The sequence below is a fragment of the Trifolium pratense genome, linkage group LG7 (genome assembly GCF_020283565.1).
Source record: "Trifolium pratense cultivar HEN17-A07 linkage group LG7, ARS_RC_1.1, whole genome shotgun sequence".
Lineage (NCBI taxonomy): Eukaryota > Viridiplantae > Streptophyta > Magnoliopsida > Fabales > Fabaceae > Trifolium > Trifolium pratense.
Window position 1 is genome coordinate 17,078,518 of NC_060065.1, and position 17,717 is coordinate 17,096,234.

Here is a 17,717-nt window from a genome sequence, read left to right on the forward strand (position 1 = left end):
TTTGGTCCAAAATTAAATTTTATTTTGAATTATAAGTCATTGTTTATTTATACGCATTTTTAATTTGTATGCAAATTAAAAACTAACATTTTTAAAGAAAAAACTATTCAGTGTGACTTATTAAGCAGTTTTTTATTTGATAATTATAAAAAATTTAATATTAAAATGTTTATTTTTGTAGTTTCATTTTTACCCGTGTTTGGTACGGGTCCGGATACTAGTTCAATGAGTGAGGAAATTTTTTTGTTGGGTTTGTCGTTGAAAATATGTTACAAATTAAATGGGTTGGTTGAAAATTATTACAAATTAAATGTGGTCGTTAGGTCCTAAAATAAATGTTCGTTGAAAAATTAAATAATATAATTTAGTAATAATATGTAAGTGTAATTCAACTGAAAACAACTAAAATATTATTGGAAGGATCAGAATTAGAATCTAAATTTTTAAGGTTTAAATAACCAATTGGTCTCTATAAGTTTTCGAGTTTTTGGTTTTCATCCATGTATCCTTTTGTTTAAAAAAATTCCTGTATGTGCAAATCCTTTTGGTTTAAAAAAAAATGATAATTTCAGTTACATTGTGTTTGATTTTAAAATTGTTTATGATATTGGATAAATTGGAGGACAAGAGACATGACAAAAAACTGAAAATTTTGTCATCCATCGAACCACGGAACAACTTTTTGTCCTTTGTACAAGTTGTCTAAAATACCAAAATAATATTTTATCTATCAAACACCGTACAACATAAAATTTGTTGAATACCTTCTATCTTATATTGTCATGTATTATTCTGTCCGGTACATATGAAACGAACCCTGCATATTTATAAGTGGCTGCTAGCTGGGCCGTTGAATTAAAATCATTGAAAAAATGATAACTAATGCATGTGGGTCATAAATTAAGTAAATGAATATTATAAAATTTATTTTAAAAATTGGGCTTCGGTTGTATCACCTTAAAAAAATTATATTATTTTCAATACAAAATTAATTTATTTTCTTAACTATTGTTCCTGAAACACTATAAACCATTTTTCTACTTCACTGCCACTCTCAAACACTGCAAAATTTTCAATCATCCAATCTCCTTGCCTTGTGTTCTGTTTTTGAAGGATGGCTCAACAAATTCTATACGGTGTTGCTACAAGTCTCATTAACAGGTGATTTCATTTTCAACCGTTTATCTATATATATTATTATTTTCACTTAAGATTATCATATATATATATATATATATATATGGTTGTTTATTACATTTAATTCGAAGTGACATGTGAAAATGAAAATAGTTACAAGATTTGCTGAAAATTTTCTTTACAATAATATATAGTTTTGGCTTCTGCTGCCTTACGTGAATATGGACGGATTAACGGTGTTATGGATGAATTGGAAAGGCTTAACAACACAGTTGAATCTATTAGAGCTGTGTTACTTGATGCTGATGAGAAACAAGAGCAAAGTCATGTCATACAAAATTGGGTTAGAAGGCTCAAAGATGTGCTTATTCCTGCAGATGACTTGCTAGATGAATTTGTTATTCAAGATATGATACAAAAAAGGGATCATAAACCTCATCAAAACAAACTAACAAAGGTACTTCATTCCTTCTCTCCAAACAAAATTGCTTTTCGCCGAGACATGGCTCGTGAGATTGTAAAAATACAAAACAAGTTTAATGATGTGGTGAGAGATATGTGTGGGTTGAATTTAAACTCAAATGTTGCGGTGGTTGAGAAAACTAATAGTGAACGAAGGGAAACCGATTCTTATGTGTCAGAATCAGATATCATTGGAAGAGAAGAAGATAAGAACAAGATTATAAGCTTGTTGAAACAGCCTTGTGAAATTCAGAATGTGTTTGTGGTTGCTATTGTTGGGATTGGTGGTTTAGGAAAGACAACTCTTGCTCAGTTGTTATATAATGACATGGAGGTACAGAATTTGTTTGAAAAGAGTATGTGGGTATGTGTCTCTGAGAACTTTGATGTCAAAACTATTATGAAGAATATGTTGATGTCACTAACCAAGAATAAAATTGATGATACATTACCATTGGACTACCTGCAAAATATGCTTCGAAACAATTTAACCGGTAAGAGATACTTGTTAGTCCTAGACGACGTTTGGAATGAGAGTTATGAAAAATGGGCTCAATTGAGAACTTATTTGATGTGTGGTGCTCGAGGCAGTAATGTTGTATTGACAACTCGTAATACAATGGTGGCAAAAACCATGGGTGTAAGTGTCCTCCATGTTTTGAATGGTTTGAGTCCAACAGAATCTTGGAGTTTATTAAAGAAGATTACATTTGGAGATGATACCATTAGAGTGAATCAGACATTTGAATCAATTGGTAAGAAGATCGCAGAAAAGTGCAAAGGAGTTCCATTAGCAATTAGATCATTGGGAGGAATATTACAGAGTAAAAGTGAAGAAAAAGAATGGATTGATGTCTTAACAAGTGATTTTTGGAAAGTGTGTGAGGTTAAAGATAGCATCTTGCCGGTCCTAAAATTGAGTTATCTTAACTTGTCGCCTCAACAAAGACAATGTTTTGCTTATTGCTCTTTATATCCTAAGTGTTGGAAATTTAATAAGGATGAGTTGATTCAAATGTGGATGGCACAAGGGTATCTTGACTGTTCAGTTGAAGGGCAATGCATGGAAGATGTTGGTAACCAATTCATTAAAATTTTCTTGATGAAATCATTCTTCAAAGATGCAAGAATAAATGCAGATGGTGATATATATGGTTTTAAAATGCACGATTTAATGCACGATCTTGCGACACAAGTAGCTGGCAATGATTGTTGTTACTTGAATAGTAAGACAAAAAGATGTCTAGGAAAACCGGTGCATGTATCGGTGGAACTGGATGCAATTTGTTTATTGGAATCATTGGATGCTAGTAGGCTGCGAACTTTGATTGTCTTTTCTTTCAAAAGCGATGGTTTTTTGGATACACAGAAATTGTCAGTAATTTCAACATTCAAATACTTGTGTGTCTTGAAGCTGTGCAATTTTATTGAAAACTTGGTATGTTTGGTTATTGATAATATTATGATGATCTTCAAACGGCTGGACTAATAAAAATTAATTTTGCAATGACTTCTTGTAGAATACGGAGGAAGAGGAATTTGAAGATACGGAAGAACAAGGATGAGACATCGGTGTACATCACACCCAGTGATTATTACATGCATGGCAAGTGGAAGACGAAGCGCAAATAAAATTCTGGAACAACGGCGGAACTATGGAAACCTCCCTCCTCCGTGTGGATATGTAAATGCAACATTGATACGGTGTTGTATGCAGTGTTTGCGTAATGATATGGACCAATTTATCAATGCAATGTTGAATGTGCAGAGAGCTGTTATGACAGATGCTGAAGCCGATGCATGGACTTCCTTTAAGTCCTTCAATGAATCGAGAATCAAGGTTCCTAAGGATGTAACTGGGAAGGAGATGGTCACGGAGGTGTAATGTATAATTTTTGGATGAAGAATTTTAACGAAATAATGTATTTACATGAATCGTTGAATTTTACTATGTATTTTCAATTATCGAATTTTAAAGAATTTGAAATACCACCTTTGTATAGACGCTTCTCTCTCTATCTCTTCAACTGACTTCTTCCTTTTTGTTCTTATTGTGCTGGCTCCTCGAACACCAAAATTTTTTTCCAGCATTTTGCTTGAAAGGTTGAGTTTCAGTCACTATATCATTATTTTTTTTTCCACTCAATTCATCAAATTGCATAACGCAGACTCAGTTAAATTGGCAAAAGAAAACAAAAAAAATATTTTATTTGCTTTTGCAACTTGAATAAATATTTGAGGAGTGTCATGCATTATTTACCAAACAATAGAACAAACTCCTTTATACTAAACAAAGGGAATCAAATTCGTTTTGAAATTTCATCTTGCTCACCCTCCAAAAGGGATTTCTACTAATTTATAAATATTGTTTCTGCTTATGCGATTTGTTTTTGTTACAGTCATATGGCTGAGGGTATTTTTGATTTTAATGTTATACCCAAAACACATGCACATTTTAATTATAAAAAAATCCAATCCATTGATTTCAATAAATTATAATCGGTTTATTGTTGCTATCATTTCTCACAATAACAAAAAAAATTCCCAGGGACATGAATTTCCGCAAATAAGTATAAATCTCATAAAAAAATCCAGAGAAGAAATTGAGCATGATCCCAGCAAAAATCAATATCATGGTCGGCATTCAACTCTGCAGGTCGCAAGGACACTAATTTTAGAATTTATAGAAAACCAGTCATCACCTAAAGATACCTACAAACTGCGATAGTCTATCACGGTGACCTCGTCGTCTGGAGCATCCAAATCCTGATAACTGCATCACCGATGGCAAAACAAGGTTATCATACAAAGTTAATCACAGGACAAATATTAAATGGACCACATCAATTAAGTGCAAATAAAAAAAATTTGATATTTCCATTCTTATGTAGCAGGCACATGCTTTTGTTTCCTAACTTTGTGGTTATAATCTAAGGATTAAAAAGAAAATTTCACTTAAGCAAACAATAAATAAAGGAACTAGCAAACATTATAGATTATAGGCAATAAATAAGCTGAGCTGGGGATTAAAGTGACTGATTGGAGATTTTAATCACCTATGCACTTAAAAAGCGGACATTAAAATAATGCTACTTTAAATCACATAATTGAGTGGCAAAGGACAAATTGGAGTTAACAACCGAAAATATCTGAGCAAAGGGTCTTAAGCACAGAACATTTTACCTTCGCATCTTCCGAGGATCTGGTCTAAAAGCTGGAGGAACAGCAATTATTGGTGCCGGTCCACCTATATGAGGGCCAGACCTCATATTTCTTCCAGAGGCATCATATGAAGATGGCCCTCCTTGTTCTCTTAACATTTGCATTGCAACTTCTGGTGGAGCAGGAACAAAGGGTCCTAATGGCCTGTAGAGTTATAGATTATATAATCACTCGCCAAATCTAAAGAAATAAAAAATGTGCATCAGATTGTGAAAAGAAGGGTAATTGGAAGAGGCAACTGACCCAGCACCAGGTACAGGCATCAATACTGGCGGAGGCATATCCGAGGAAAAAGGAGGAACCCCAGGCCCTGCATAAGCGTCATACATTGTTTCATCATTGTTTCCCATCTCAAGTGGTTTAGACTGCCTTTCACGGGATGGGGAATCAGGTCTATCTCCGTCATTTATTCTGTCATTCCGTTCATGGTCTCGACGATTACCACGATCATCTCTCAATCGGCCCTCCATACCCAACCTTCGATTTAAAGGCTTGTTGTCCTTCTACAAATTGAGAGGGAAAAAAAACAGAAAGGACCATAACAATTAGAAATGAGGGTAGATTATAATATTCAAAAGAAATACAATGCTAAGCTTTAAGACAAAGGTTGACATAAATTCCTTAAGGTTGATGCATCAGATTATCTGCAATCATGGATATACAGCATAGTAAGGAAACTATAAAAAAATCACTGTTTGACGAGCTGTTCAGAACCCATGGTTCTGAAATGCCAAATTGAGGATAAACTGCTACCAAAACATGAACATCAAAAGGTTCTCAAATATATGACCATAAAGAGTTTTATCAAATCATGCATCGATAGATACAGTGGCCTACCTGAGGTTGCTGCATGACAGGCTTTCCACCAGGAGCATCTGGATCACTAAAACAGTAGTAAGGCCACTATAAGTGATATTTTCACCAATATTCGCAATACTAACCACAAAACAAAAGAAGTCTTAGTTATTACTTACTTCATGTAATTTTGAGTATAGAGATCCTCACGCAATTTTGAAGTTTGTTCAAGAGCAAGCTCTGGGTGTTTTAGCTTCAGATGTTTATACACAAATTCAGCAGCATGAAAAAGCTTTGTGCAGCCTTTAGCTCCACAACCATATTTCCATCCATATTTTTCATCCCTGATTTTTCTAATATATGGATCCAACACTTCAACTGCTGCAGCTTCTATTTTCTCCTTAGCAGCCATTACTTCCAATGGATCCTGACCATTCAACCTTCCCTGCCAAAATGAGTCAAGTTTCTTCTCCCATTCAGACCCTGAGTTACCTGTTTCTGCATGCCCTGTTCTTTCTGGCCTCACATGCCTAAAACCCTTAGCGTCAGTAGTCTCAATCAGGCCATAGTAATCTACACCATGAATCCGCCACAGATATGTAATAAGTGTGTCCAAAAGTTCAACACCTTCTAAACTCTTAACAGATGTTAGGCCTCGTATAATGATTGTGGGACCCGCAGATCCACTATGAGACTTATCATCAGCTTTACTGTGATCACTGCTGCATAAAATATTATCTCCAATCCCCTTTTCAGTGTCAAGCTTGTGAACAAGGGACTGTGCCTGTTGAACATCTGCTTGTATTCTTTTAGGTTCAGAACTGATAGGATGAGTCATTGGAGCAGCTGAGAAATCACTTTGTTTATTAGAACCCCTTCCATGTCTTCTTCGTTTGCCATCCGCTTCCTCGTCTGAATTTGGCTCGCTAGCTTGCCCTGATTTGCTGGATGAAGAGGCACTTAAACCCGGATTTCTGCATTGATTTGTAACACAAAATATGCATAAGCATGAAAAAGAAAGGCCAGACTGAGAAAAGAACAAACAAGGGCAAGTAAAAGAGAGGACAAGAACTTACATATCTAATGTTCCACTTTGCAAATCAAGCAAAAAATCCTTTGCCAGCTGTCGAGCACTTTCATTCCTCCTAAAATATATGAAGTAATAAAAATTAGAATCCAACTATCTATGAGTAAGCATCCCCGCCAACAAATATGACCCATAAATATTAATAACTGTAAGACTGATATAAAATTACCTTTCAATGACAGTAAGCAAATTTGTTGGATGATATTTATCTTTCAACCTATATAAAAAAGTACAACAAGAAATGGAAAAGAACATCAGCTTGTGTGAACTTGCAAAAATATGGCAATCCGTAATCTCATCATCGTACATATTTGAAGATTGAAAACTATAAATTTTTAGAGAACACAAAGACACATACCACTCCTCATCCTTATGAGCATTGAAATAAGCTCTCTTTTGGGTAGAAATGTACTCTGTTCTGTATTCTTGATACCTAGAAAAAATCAATAAGAAGTCATTTGTCAACGAAGATCTGAAAATTTCCTACATAACTTGAATTCTCAGACATAATGAAAAAGATTATTTTCGACAACCTACCTACGTTCTGCTTCAGTTGGTAGTATATCATCCTCAAGCTCCTGAATGAATTGTTTATAGGACATCAACCCTTCTCTAAAACAGGTCATAATTATACTAATGTTAACAAGTTTTGCCAGAAAGATCAATTATTAGACAAGGTAAAATAAAGACAACTTAGAATCATTGAACAAATAATAATATAGGAGTAATCATTGTTTTCAATAAGTGTTACTTTCATTATTAACTGAGGAAACTCAGTTGTAGACACACTTGGGTATTAAAGTATTGCAAGTAGATATTTAGAGCTGAACACATAAACAACTGTTCTATAAGTAGAAGCAGAAAAACAGAGAAATAAAAGCAAGACAAAAATAATGCAATGGGTGCTCCTTAAGTTCTGGATAAAGATCTTAACTGTAAAAATATGAAAACGAACTTTGTTAAAGTTCTTTTAAACAGTTCGTTCAACATGAGTTGATTAATACAACAATGAAAATTAAAATCACGACATGAAATTATATAATATTGGAATTTTTAAGGGAATTTCCGATTTTGTTACATTGAGATATCAATGAAACCCAACCGGTACCAAAGATATTATGCATTATGCCAATAGCTGATACTCTGTATCAATCCCAACCCAATCAACAACAGTAATCTCAGCAGCCCATTATCTCTATTCAGCTGCCTATATTGCTCTCAATATATTTTGCACGCAAAAATGAATATTGGATACGGTGTATTCACCGATGGCATAACGAAGATCATGTTTGTTGATGGTAATGATATAACTTTCTATATGCTAAAGAGCATGCTAAGTCAAGGGAAACATGTGATGTGATACAGCACTGCTGTTCTTTGATATGGAATTAGGAGGAACCCACAAACAGTACGTGGTGAATTAAAATTACAAGTAAAAGGAGCTATGCAAAAGCAGTTTTTAGTTTTGAAAATATCTACTCCGAATTTTCCAGAAGATGACAAGTAGCTTAAATAAGATATCAGATATGGTCAAGAAAGGCAATGCCAAGAAAAGTTGGTGAAATCTAATTTGGGAATCTGTTAACAGCCATATATAACCAATATGGAGATCCAGTCAACATTGTATCTAGACTTCCATAGAAAATATCATTCCCTAAAAACATCTGTTGGATATAAAGACAACAATTTGGAGGTAATATTGATTCACCAAACAGTACAACTAACTGAGAGAAAATTAGAAACCTGACCTTTGTGCACCACCACTTGGCAAGTCTGCATAACCACGATTGTATTCCATATCTGTAAAGATAAGTACTAAAAACATAAGCACATCTAAATAATAGAAATGCCGTTATCAGTCTTAGGATCAAATTCAGAAGTCAGAACAAGGGAACTATGAAAAGCTGTGTTAACTGTAGAAGAATACAGCTCATAAGCTATACTACAAAACTACCCACAATTAAGAGAAGAAACTGATATTTTAGAGAATCAATTTGGTTGTAATACGCAGTGTTGTCAAATATCAGCCATGGCAGGTTGCGGTGGAAGATTTTTTTGACAACCGCTGTGGGTAATTTGTGAAGGATGGCGACACCAGGATATGGCGTTCAAAATGGTTTTGTCAAATATCAGCCATGGAAATCATATATATTTTGCATAGTTAGATGAAAGGTATCAGATAAAACATAAATATATACACATTGATTTCTTTTACCAAGAAAAGGCCTGTGATTGGGAGAAGAAAGGATCTAATGGAAGATGGTATACGATCCAATGCCTCAAAGCATGTGTTTTGTAGATGATATAGTTCTATTAAACAATTCAAGAGATATAATTAAAAACAAATATTCTGAATATATTGCTAATAGGTCCATTTGGGTATGGCTGATTACACACAGTAAACAGCTGCATTCTGACACTTGACTTTTTCCAGAGGGTTTTAACACTGCTGCTTCATCCATTCAAATATGAAGGCAGAAAATCTACCTAATAGGCTGTACTTCCTTCTCTACATTGTGGAACTTTGTTGATTGCTTCAACATTCAGATCCTGTTAGTTGTTTTGTGATGTGGAGGTAAGGTTGAAAAGATGTACTTTGTACATCATTCTTCTCTAGAGATAACAATGTGTGCTTATCATTGTTGACTTGTGGTCTTCACTGTTCTCTGATTAATTGTTAGGTGAGAATGGTAAAATTAGGGATTTTGGCTTTTCATTTGAAATTAGGTATCTTCTGCTTGATTGATGTAGGTCATCGGGTTTCGTGCAAAAGTTGGAAGAACATTACCAATTAACACACAATGCAGATAACAACACTCAATGCATAACCATGAAAACTAAGAATACTAATTAATTATTATGCATATATATATATTCTTATCCAAATGCAATAGGTAATCAGTATAATTTAGTTCAAATAAAACAAGAATTAATGCTTTGTCATACATGAAATGTAATGACGGAAAAAAGGAAAAACCCAAGTAATTAGCATCTACTAACATACCAGAGATCCCATTTTGATATCCTGCTGCAGAACGATTTTCAAACCTACCATAAGACCTGTCATCAGCATAACCACCTCTTCCACCCCTATCATTACCACCTCTTCCACCCCTATCATAACCACCTCTTCCACCCCTATCATAACCACCTCTTCCACCCCGATCATAACCGCCGTAATGATCATATCCAGATCTGCTGTAATCAAATGATGAAGACACGGTCAAATAAAGCATAAAATCTATAATTTAGGGGAATAGACGAAGGAAATAGAAGTAAATGAACTAAGTTCAGCTAACTAACAGAAACTAACTCATTGAACATTGTTATCAAAAAGATTTTTCTACAATGAGAACAGACATGACACTAAACCATTCTTCATATTAACAACTCATCCTCAAATATTCAAACTTTCTGTAAAATGTGCGTCCATTTGAATCCATGTCAATAGTGAAATTTATATTATTCAATAATTAAAATATCAGAAATTATAAATTATAAAAGAAAATTATCACATTAAGTGCATCAGAACTATGTCAACAAAAACAAAAAAATTATTTGATGTCAGCAATTTTTCTGATTTCATTTTCTATTTTCACTTTTAATTCTAAAATTATCACATTGTTTTCAAATATTTTTACACAAAATCATTGAAATCAGAAAACTAAGTAAAATGTGGTATTTTTTCAACCAAAAAGCTTCAATCAAAATATGAAAAACACTAGATTCATTTTTTAGTTTATTCTCATGACACAAATATAAAATACCAATACATAGTTCAAAATTCTTCAAAACAAATTGAAATTTTATCAGTTTTTTCATGCACCGAAAATCAAATTCTAAGAAACAGAAACAATTTTACGCTAAGAAATTCAGAATTGAAAATTAGAAACAGCAGAACAATGACAAATTCTACACATTGCAATTTTACGCTAACCTATCATCAGGTCCATAACCGCCACGGGGACTGCCACCTCTCCTGGAGCGCTTGTAATTATAATGCGGAGGCGATCTTCGAGGCGGTGGAGAATATCGGCGGTCACGATACGGAGGACTGGGACTACGCCTACGCTTGAAGTCTCTATCTCTATCCCTTGGCGGCGGAGACATGTTACGTTCATAATAATCGCGGCGATTAGGAGGACGATCGAAATCTCTATCGTCTCTGCGATAGTCCCTACGGCGATAGGAGGAATGTGGAGGAGGGTGAGAATGTGGAGGGAGATCGGAATCGGCGGCGGAAGAGGAGGGAGGAGGTGGTGGTGGAGGAGGGGCGGAGGAGGTTGGGGATTTGTCGAGGGAATCGGAGGGAATGTTGGTGATAACTTCTGCCATTGGGAATTGGGGGAAAACCCTAACGAATCAAATGAGTGTGTGCGCTTAGGTTTGGTTTGTTAGAATTTTGTATTGAGTTATCAGTGTTTTGGTGGAAAACTGAAACAAGCTTCGAAACTGAACCTGCACAGTGATTACATTATATATTGTGGGGCTATGCTGCTTCACCAGCTTAGAGAATGTTAAGACTTAAAGTTAAGACCATAGTGAATATTATGAATATTTTTATCTGAATTTTGATTATTTTTTTTAACCTTTTTTTTTTTTGTTCAAACGTCCTAAATATAAGATAATTTTTATTTTTTAAATTCATTAAGAATCTAATGTATCTGGTTCATAATATGGTCCAAATAAATTATATTCTCAATGAATTTAAAAAATAAATTTTCACTTATATTTAGGACGGGAGGGAGTATCATGTTAGCATTGGCTGCCTAGTGTAAGGTGGCAACCTTTACTATTAAGGTACAATTCTATATTTAAAAAAAATACTCGTATAATATAGTATCAAACATATCTTTTAATCCTTACCAAAAAAAAATCTTTTAATCTTATTATAATAATAATAAAAAAACAACTTTTAACCTTTTTTAAAAAAAAAATTAAGATTTACCAAACAACTTTAATTTTAATTTTAAAACTATTATATTATTTCTAGCTTTGTGGTTAAAAGAACTTCTACGCCTAAAAAACAACTACGCCAAACGGTACCTAAATAGTAGAGATCCGACTTAAAAAGTCACAAAATTATAAAAACACTATATATATGGCTAAAAATTATATATAAAAAAAACATTATAGGGGTCTGAAAAAAACTATATGGTATATAAAAACACTAATTCGAAAACATAAAATAAAAAGTCTCAATATTTTTTTATTTTTTAAACTTAAAGTTGTTGAAGTCTTTCTTGCTGTCTTTCATGTTACAAGCAAGACTTGCTGGTTTTGTACCGATAGCAATTAGAATGATCATATGAAGAATATACAATATGAAGACTTGATTGATGAATTTGTTTCATAAAAATGTCAGAAAGGATTTTTTTTTTAAGTTAGAAAGTATTATGTTGTGTTAAAGATTAGAATATGAATATTTTTTTTACCCAAAAATAAAGAATATGAATATATTATACGATAGTTATAAGGATGACTATTTTTATGTTATTAATGTTATTTACAATTTAAATTAGGGTTATTCTTTGTGAATTTTTTGAGTTTTTATATTAAGGGGTTCGTTTAAAATATTTAAAGTTGGGCCTCCAAATAATTGAGGCCGACCGTGCATGTGAATTCCTGAATGTATCGAAATTACAAATGCATTTCTAGTATCTCTTTTGTTATAGTAATTTTATGTACTTACATTGACCAATGAAAAAAACATATTTGTGAACTAAATTCACTATATAAAAACAAATTTAATGACAAAAATGACTAATAAAATAAACATTTGTGGATATATTTACAATTTATGTATATTCAAGGATGAATGTGACAACAAGTTAGCTTTTATGTTTCTCAATTGAATTTCCAAACAAGCTAGTTTTAGCATGAGATGAAAATGCAGTAGTCCCTAATTGGTATAGAAAAAAAATTAGACGGCACAATTTCATTGTGTAGTTTTTGTAATATTCGCATTGGGTTACTGGAATTTTGTCAATATCATCGTCGATTCAAACATGCACATCTGTTAAGTACTCTTCTTTCCTATAATGTTTCCTTGTTGTAATAAAACTTAAAAAAAAAAAACTCAAAACATAGAAAATAAATGCTTAGTATATTAAGAAACCATAACACACCATGAAGTTTATGTTTAGATTTGCAGTGAATTAAACAAAGTTATAGTAAACTATTGTAATTTTGTAAAAGTTACACTTTAGAATTTCAACAAAATCATGGTGAACCACGGTGATCATTTTGTCAAATTTACCGTGAATTATAAATAAACAATAAAACTATTATGGGCGAAGAGTCGAGAGGACTACATCTTGAAGAGAGCTATCTCTTTGCATAGCAGCTTTGAATTCATCAAAGGTAACTTTTCCATCATTATTGGCATCCATTAAGTCAAAAATCTCATCCAATTTCCCAGGTTCAGTGATATCAGTTGGAAGACAATCATATGGCAAAGCCTGTTTAATGAGTTTATATTAATTAGTGTTAAAAAAATGAAAGTGAAAAGATAAAGCCAATTATATTGATTGAGAGAAGTGTGTATTACTCTGAGCATAGATGCTACTTCTTCCTTGCTGATGCATCCAGATCTATCTGTGTCATACATCTGTTTGACAAAGAAAAAAGAGAGGCTAACGACCTCAATACGTATGTTATGACAATCAAGATATTTTTATATTATTGCATTTGACACTTTTGATTTCTTAGTACCAGAGACTGTCAATCTTTTAAAACGAGTTCAAAGAATCATGCATAATAATGTTGTATCTCCTATATCCCTAGATGTTATTTTTAAGCGGATTGGTTTTGTCATTAAAAAATTGATGGTGCATTTTGTTATATTTTGAATATATATACAAATGTGTTGAATAAAGGGCTATCAACTGTGTGTTTTGTTTGACTAAACTTTATATACCTCATAGCTCAACTCCAAATTACAAGACTTCCCTTCTTGAAATTTAAAGGTTAACCAAAAAAAACCTTATATTCAATATGACCTTAAATATTATAAGGTGACAAATATAAATTTATGCTCTCTAAGTTAAATTATTTCGTACTACAGGCACGCCGCGCCTGTCTGTGTCTATTACGCAAACTTATGTAAAAATAATATGTCTTACGTTACAGTGAGTTTGTTAATAAAAAAAATTTGCTGCTAAAAAAAAGTTAATACAATGATATCCTATAGACACAAGTTTCATGAAAGTGAAATTTACCTGGAAGCATAAACGAAGAGCATCCTCTCCTTTGGAGTTCTTGAGACTAGAAAATCCACAAAGTATCTCTCGCATATCAACTGTTCCATCACGGTTGTTATCAAACAAGTCAAATATACGAGCTGCAAAAGGTATCAATGATAACATATTCATTGCTTTTAACACCTCCTCAAACTCAGCCAGGGTCGCATTGTCTCTATCTGAACATCTGTTAACAACCCAAAACATTAATTAAAAATATTGAAAATTTTAGTCGATTCAATTGTAACTATGGTCCCTTGATCATTAATTTGTCCAGAACAATTTTAAAATCAAACACAGTAATACAAACTTGTTCACTATATCAAACTTTGACAAATGAAGTATTATTTAGAAAAAAAACCTTAATTCACATGTCAACATTTTCTCTAAAATTTTCGATAGAGGACTAACTCGATTAACAAAATACACATTCACGATTTAAGCATTTGTGTAAATTTCAATATAATATATCTTTGAAAACTAATTTGAAATAATTTATTTCTTGCCAAAATTAAGAGCTATAATTAAATATTCCTATGATCATTTTTTACTATTGGATACAATATACTTACATTTTCTTGAAATGTATCCTGAGATTTTCAATTTCATCTTCTTTGAGATCATAGGATCCAACCAATGATTTCAATTTTTTGGTTCTAAGGAAGATGGTTGAGCTCCAAACACTTGCAATTGCAGCTGCACGAAGTTTGCGTCGTGCATTAAACCTTTGTAGCCTTGAGACAATTTCAGGGTCCATTTGATCATCTTTTGCTTTCTCACCTTTCACCCATGGATCACTTAGAAGCTGTTCCAACAACACATTGTACAACATCATGTTATTTGTGTTGGATTTTTATCCTCCTTAAACATGAGTGAAATACTACAAAAAAAATTAATATGATGCAAAATCTTAAAGAAATATCAACACTAAACTTGAGATACAAACATATAGGCAGTGCTTCTTTATTTTCTTGTAAAAAAGAGTGGTTGTTGGGTGACCTCCCCATGGAGTTCAGCCAATTGTGTAGACGTCTCTGATATGTTTTTAATATCGAAGTGATTGTCGGAGGAACTTCCTCGTGCTTCCAATTAATTGGTAGAGTTCATATAAATTTTAACCAATAAAAAATAATATGTTGAAAATTAATTAATATTATATGAGTCACATACTCTATATTTTTTTGGAATTGCAAAATGGAAATTAATTTTATTTCTTGGGGTGCAAATTAACGAAAATAAATATCACCCCACAACAGTCCTTTAGAAAATTAAGGACTATAAATGATTTTGAAAACAAATAAAAAATTATCAAACCATGACCAACATGGGATTTTGTTGCAATTTTCAACTACAAATATGAAACTATCATAATAACACATGTGCTACATACTATATACCAAAAAAAAAAAAAAAGCCCAAATCTCATTACTAAAGTGGTAAAAGTGTACAATACCTCTTGAGCACTAGGTCTCTTACTAGGATCAACAGTTAGAAGACTTGAGATTAAATTCTTTGCTGATTGTGAAATTCCCTTCCAAGTCTTCTCATAAAAACTAAAATTCCCCTGTTCCAAAACATTTTATTAGTAAGCAAAAGCATTATGAAATGAACTTATTATGTAAAAGAGGTTACTTACATTAAGTATCATTTGTTGTTTTTGGCGATTATTTTGAGCAATGAAAGGTGGATACCTGTATAACAATTATAGGAAAATAATTTCAAGTTCATTACTTTTATGTTAAGGAGAAATATAATAAGGTTTTTCATATATTAATGTGCCCAAAAGTGAAATTTGTATAAATGAAGCATATGGCAAAATTGAGTAATAAGATTATTATATTTTGTCAAGTAGTCTGGTAACTAGACTCACACATTTTAAGTGTGGAAAAGTGGAGAATCTCGATTCGAACCCAAACCTTTGTATATCAATGTTTGTGCAACTACCAACTGAGTTGTACTGACGAGACGAGTAATAAGACTTATAAGGAAGAAAAAAAGAGTCAGTTCTTGCCCTCTAATTTTGAAGTGACAACCAACATAATTCATTCATGGACCTCATGTTACACACATACATACATGTTACTAATTTCATTTCAACAAGTGATGACTTTCCCTTTTCTAGTTTTTTAGGCTAACTAATCTCACCTAATGCATCCTTAGTTTAGCTTTTGAAAAGCTTCAAACTATGATTTTAACAAAAGCTAATATATGTGTTAGGATTTTTTCTTTATTTATGCAACGGTGCGGGGAAGCTTCACCTCAAAGAGGTTATCACCAATCACGCCGTGAGACGCGTTATCGGAAGCCAGCTAAGTTTGACAAATCACAATAGCATCCTGATTTTGTTGAAACTCTACATCATAACTTTGTCAAAATCATGGTAGCACAGCTGTGATTCTACCAAACTCGGCGCTAATCTAAACAAACCAATTATCCTAATTGGCATCAAAACATAAAGCCTAACAAAATTTAAACATAAGAAAGAAAAAAAAGAAACATACCCAGAAAGTAAGATATATAAAATGACTCCAAGAGACCACATATCACTCTTAGTAGTAATCTTTCCTTGAGAAAGAGCCTCAGGTGAAACATAATCAATAGATCCAAACAAACCAACAACAGGGTCAGTAAACTCTTCAACAGAACTTAATCCAAAATCCATAATCTTAAGACTAGAATCTTTCCTAACATCTAAAAAAAGACAATTTTCAGGCTTCAAATCTCTATGAACAATGTTAGCTTTATGAATAGCTTCTAACCCTGAAGCTATTTGATGAACAACAGTTGCAGCTTCAGTTTCACTATACTTATCTTGTGCAACAATCCTATCGAAAAGTTCGCCACCAGAACAAAGCTCAAGCACAAGATGAACACCATTTATATCCTCGTATACATCATAAAGATCAATCACATTTGGATGTGGCGAAACGTTTTCGACTATTCTTCTCATTACTAGTATCTCATTTGTTAATAATGCATCCGAAACCGAAACTTGTCTAAATGTAGGAAACATCATTGTACTTCTTTCTCCAACATCTTTTTTTGGTCTTGGTAATCCACTAGGATTATTTGAAGAACTTACTCTTCTAAGTGTTTTTATTGCTACTACTTGTGATGATTGTGATTTTTCATCTTCATTGCTTGATTTTTTTGTACCTTTTCTAACAACAGAAAATCCACCTCTACCTAGAATCTCCGAAACTTCATACTCATCTGAGAGTTTTCTTGTTCCATATCCCATGGTGGTTAAAATTAACAAAAAAAAAAAAGTTGAAAAATGGATTATTTTTTGAAGACTAAGAAAATGTGCAAAGACAAAGGAACTATAGAAAAAGAACAAGAGGGTATGTAAAAAAATGTTCAATAATGGGATACCAAAACGCGTTATTGAAATGGTTGAGATTGACATTAGATTATAATATAAAGTTTTTTTTTGTATTTGTTTATGAATTAAATTAAGATATGTTGAAGGGAATATAAATTAGGCTGGTAAGAGCTGTTTTAGAATGGACAAAGAGAGAGTCAACTGCTACCTTAGTTTAACTGTTCATTTTATTTGGCCTAATTGAAAATTATAAATGTGTCTGGCTAATGTATAAAACAAAAGGGAAAACTAATTTGGTTTTTATCTTTTCTTAGAAATTGAGAACTCTATAAAATCGGTTTTTAAGATGAAAATTATCTCTTATTTATAAATTCTTGTCCAGACTAACTCACATCCGATGTGGCAGTGGCGGATGCAAGTAGTACACATTGGGGGCTCAAGCCCCCAT

General features: G+C 32.8%; 3 protein-coding genes across 4 annotated transcripts; 1 reads left to right on the plus strand and 2 right to left on the minus strand.

Annotated features, from left to right (window-relative positions):
• Nucleotides 1-1,378: 1,378 nt before the first annotated feature.
• LOC123895965 (disease resistance protein RGA2-like) lies at nt 1,379-3,484 on the plus strand. The gene is made up of 2 exons (XM_045946429.1): nt 1,379-3,037; nt 3,317-3,484. The coding sequence occupies exons 1-2, from the start codon at nt 1,379-1,381 to the stop codon at nt 3,482-3,484; spliced, it is 1,827 nt and encodes a 608-aa protein (XP_045802385.1).
• Nucleotides 3,485-4,050: 566 nt separating this feature from the next.
• Nucleotides 4,051-11,214, minus strand: LOC123894512 (serrate RNA effector molecule-like). 2 transcript variants are annotated; one of them, XM_045944526.1, is made up of 12 exons: nt 10,641-11,214; nt 9,708-9,898; nt 8,452-8,503; nt 7,241-7,315; nt 7,062-7,136; nt 6,873-6,920; nt 6,693-6,761; nt 5,796-6,590; nt 5,659-5,704; nt 5,065-5,324; nt 4,783-4,965; nt 4,051-4,372 (listed from the first exon to the last, which is right to left on the minus strand). In XM_045944526.1, exons 1-12 carry the CDS (start codon nt 11,036-11,038, stop codon nt 4,312-4,314), a joined length of 2,253 nt encoding a protein of 750 aa, XP_045800482.1. In that variant the 5' UTR covers nt 11,039-11,214; the 3' UTR covers nt 4,051-4,311. The 2 variants fall into 2 exon arrangements, with proteins under 2 accessions (XP_045800482.1, XP_045800481.1); XM_045944525.1 differs by having other exon boundaries at nt 9,708-9,901.
• Nucleotides 11,215-12,823: 1,609 nt separating this feature from the next.
• On the minus strand, nt 12,824-17,385 carry LOC123894513 (calcium and calcium/calmodulin-dependent serine/threonine-protein kinase DMI-3). The gene is made up of 7 exons (XM_045944527.1): nt 16,446-17,385; nt 15,581-15,635; nt 15,398-15,508; nt 14,517-14,749; nt 13,924-14,131; nt 13,254-13,313; nt 12,824-13,164 (listed from the first exon to the last, which is right to left on the minus strand). Exons 1-7 carry the CDS (start codon nt 17,351-17,353, stop codon nt 12,991-12,993), a joined length of 1,749 nt encoding a protein of 582 aa, XP_045800483.1. The 5' UTR covers nt 17,354-17,385; the 3' UTR covers nt 12,824-12,990.
• Between the last annotated feature and the right edge of the window lie 332 nt (nt 17,386-17,717).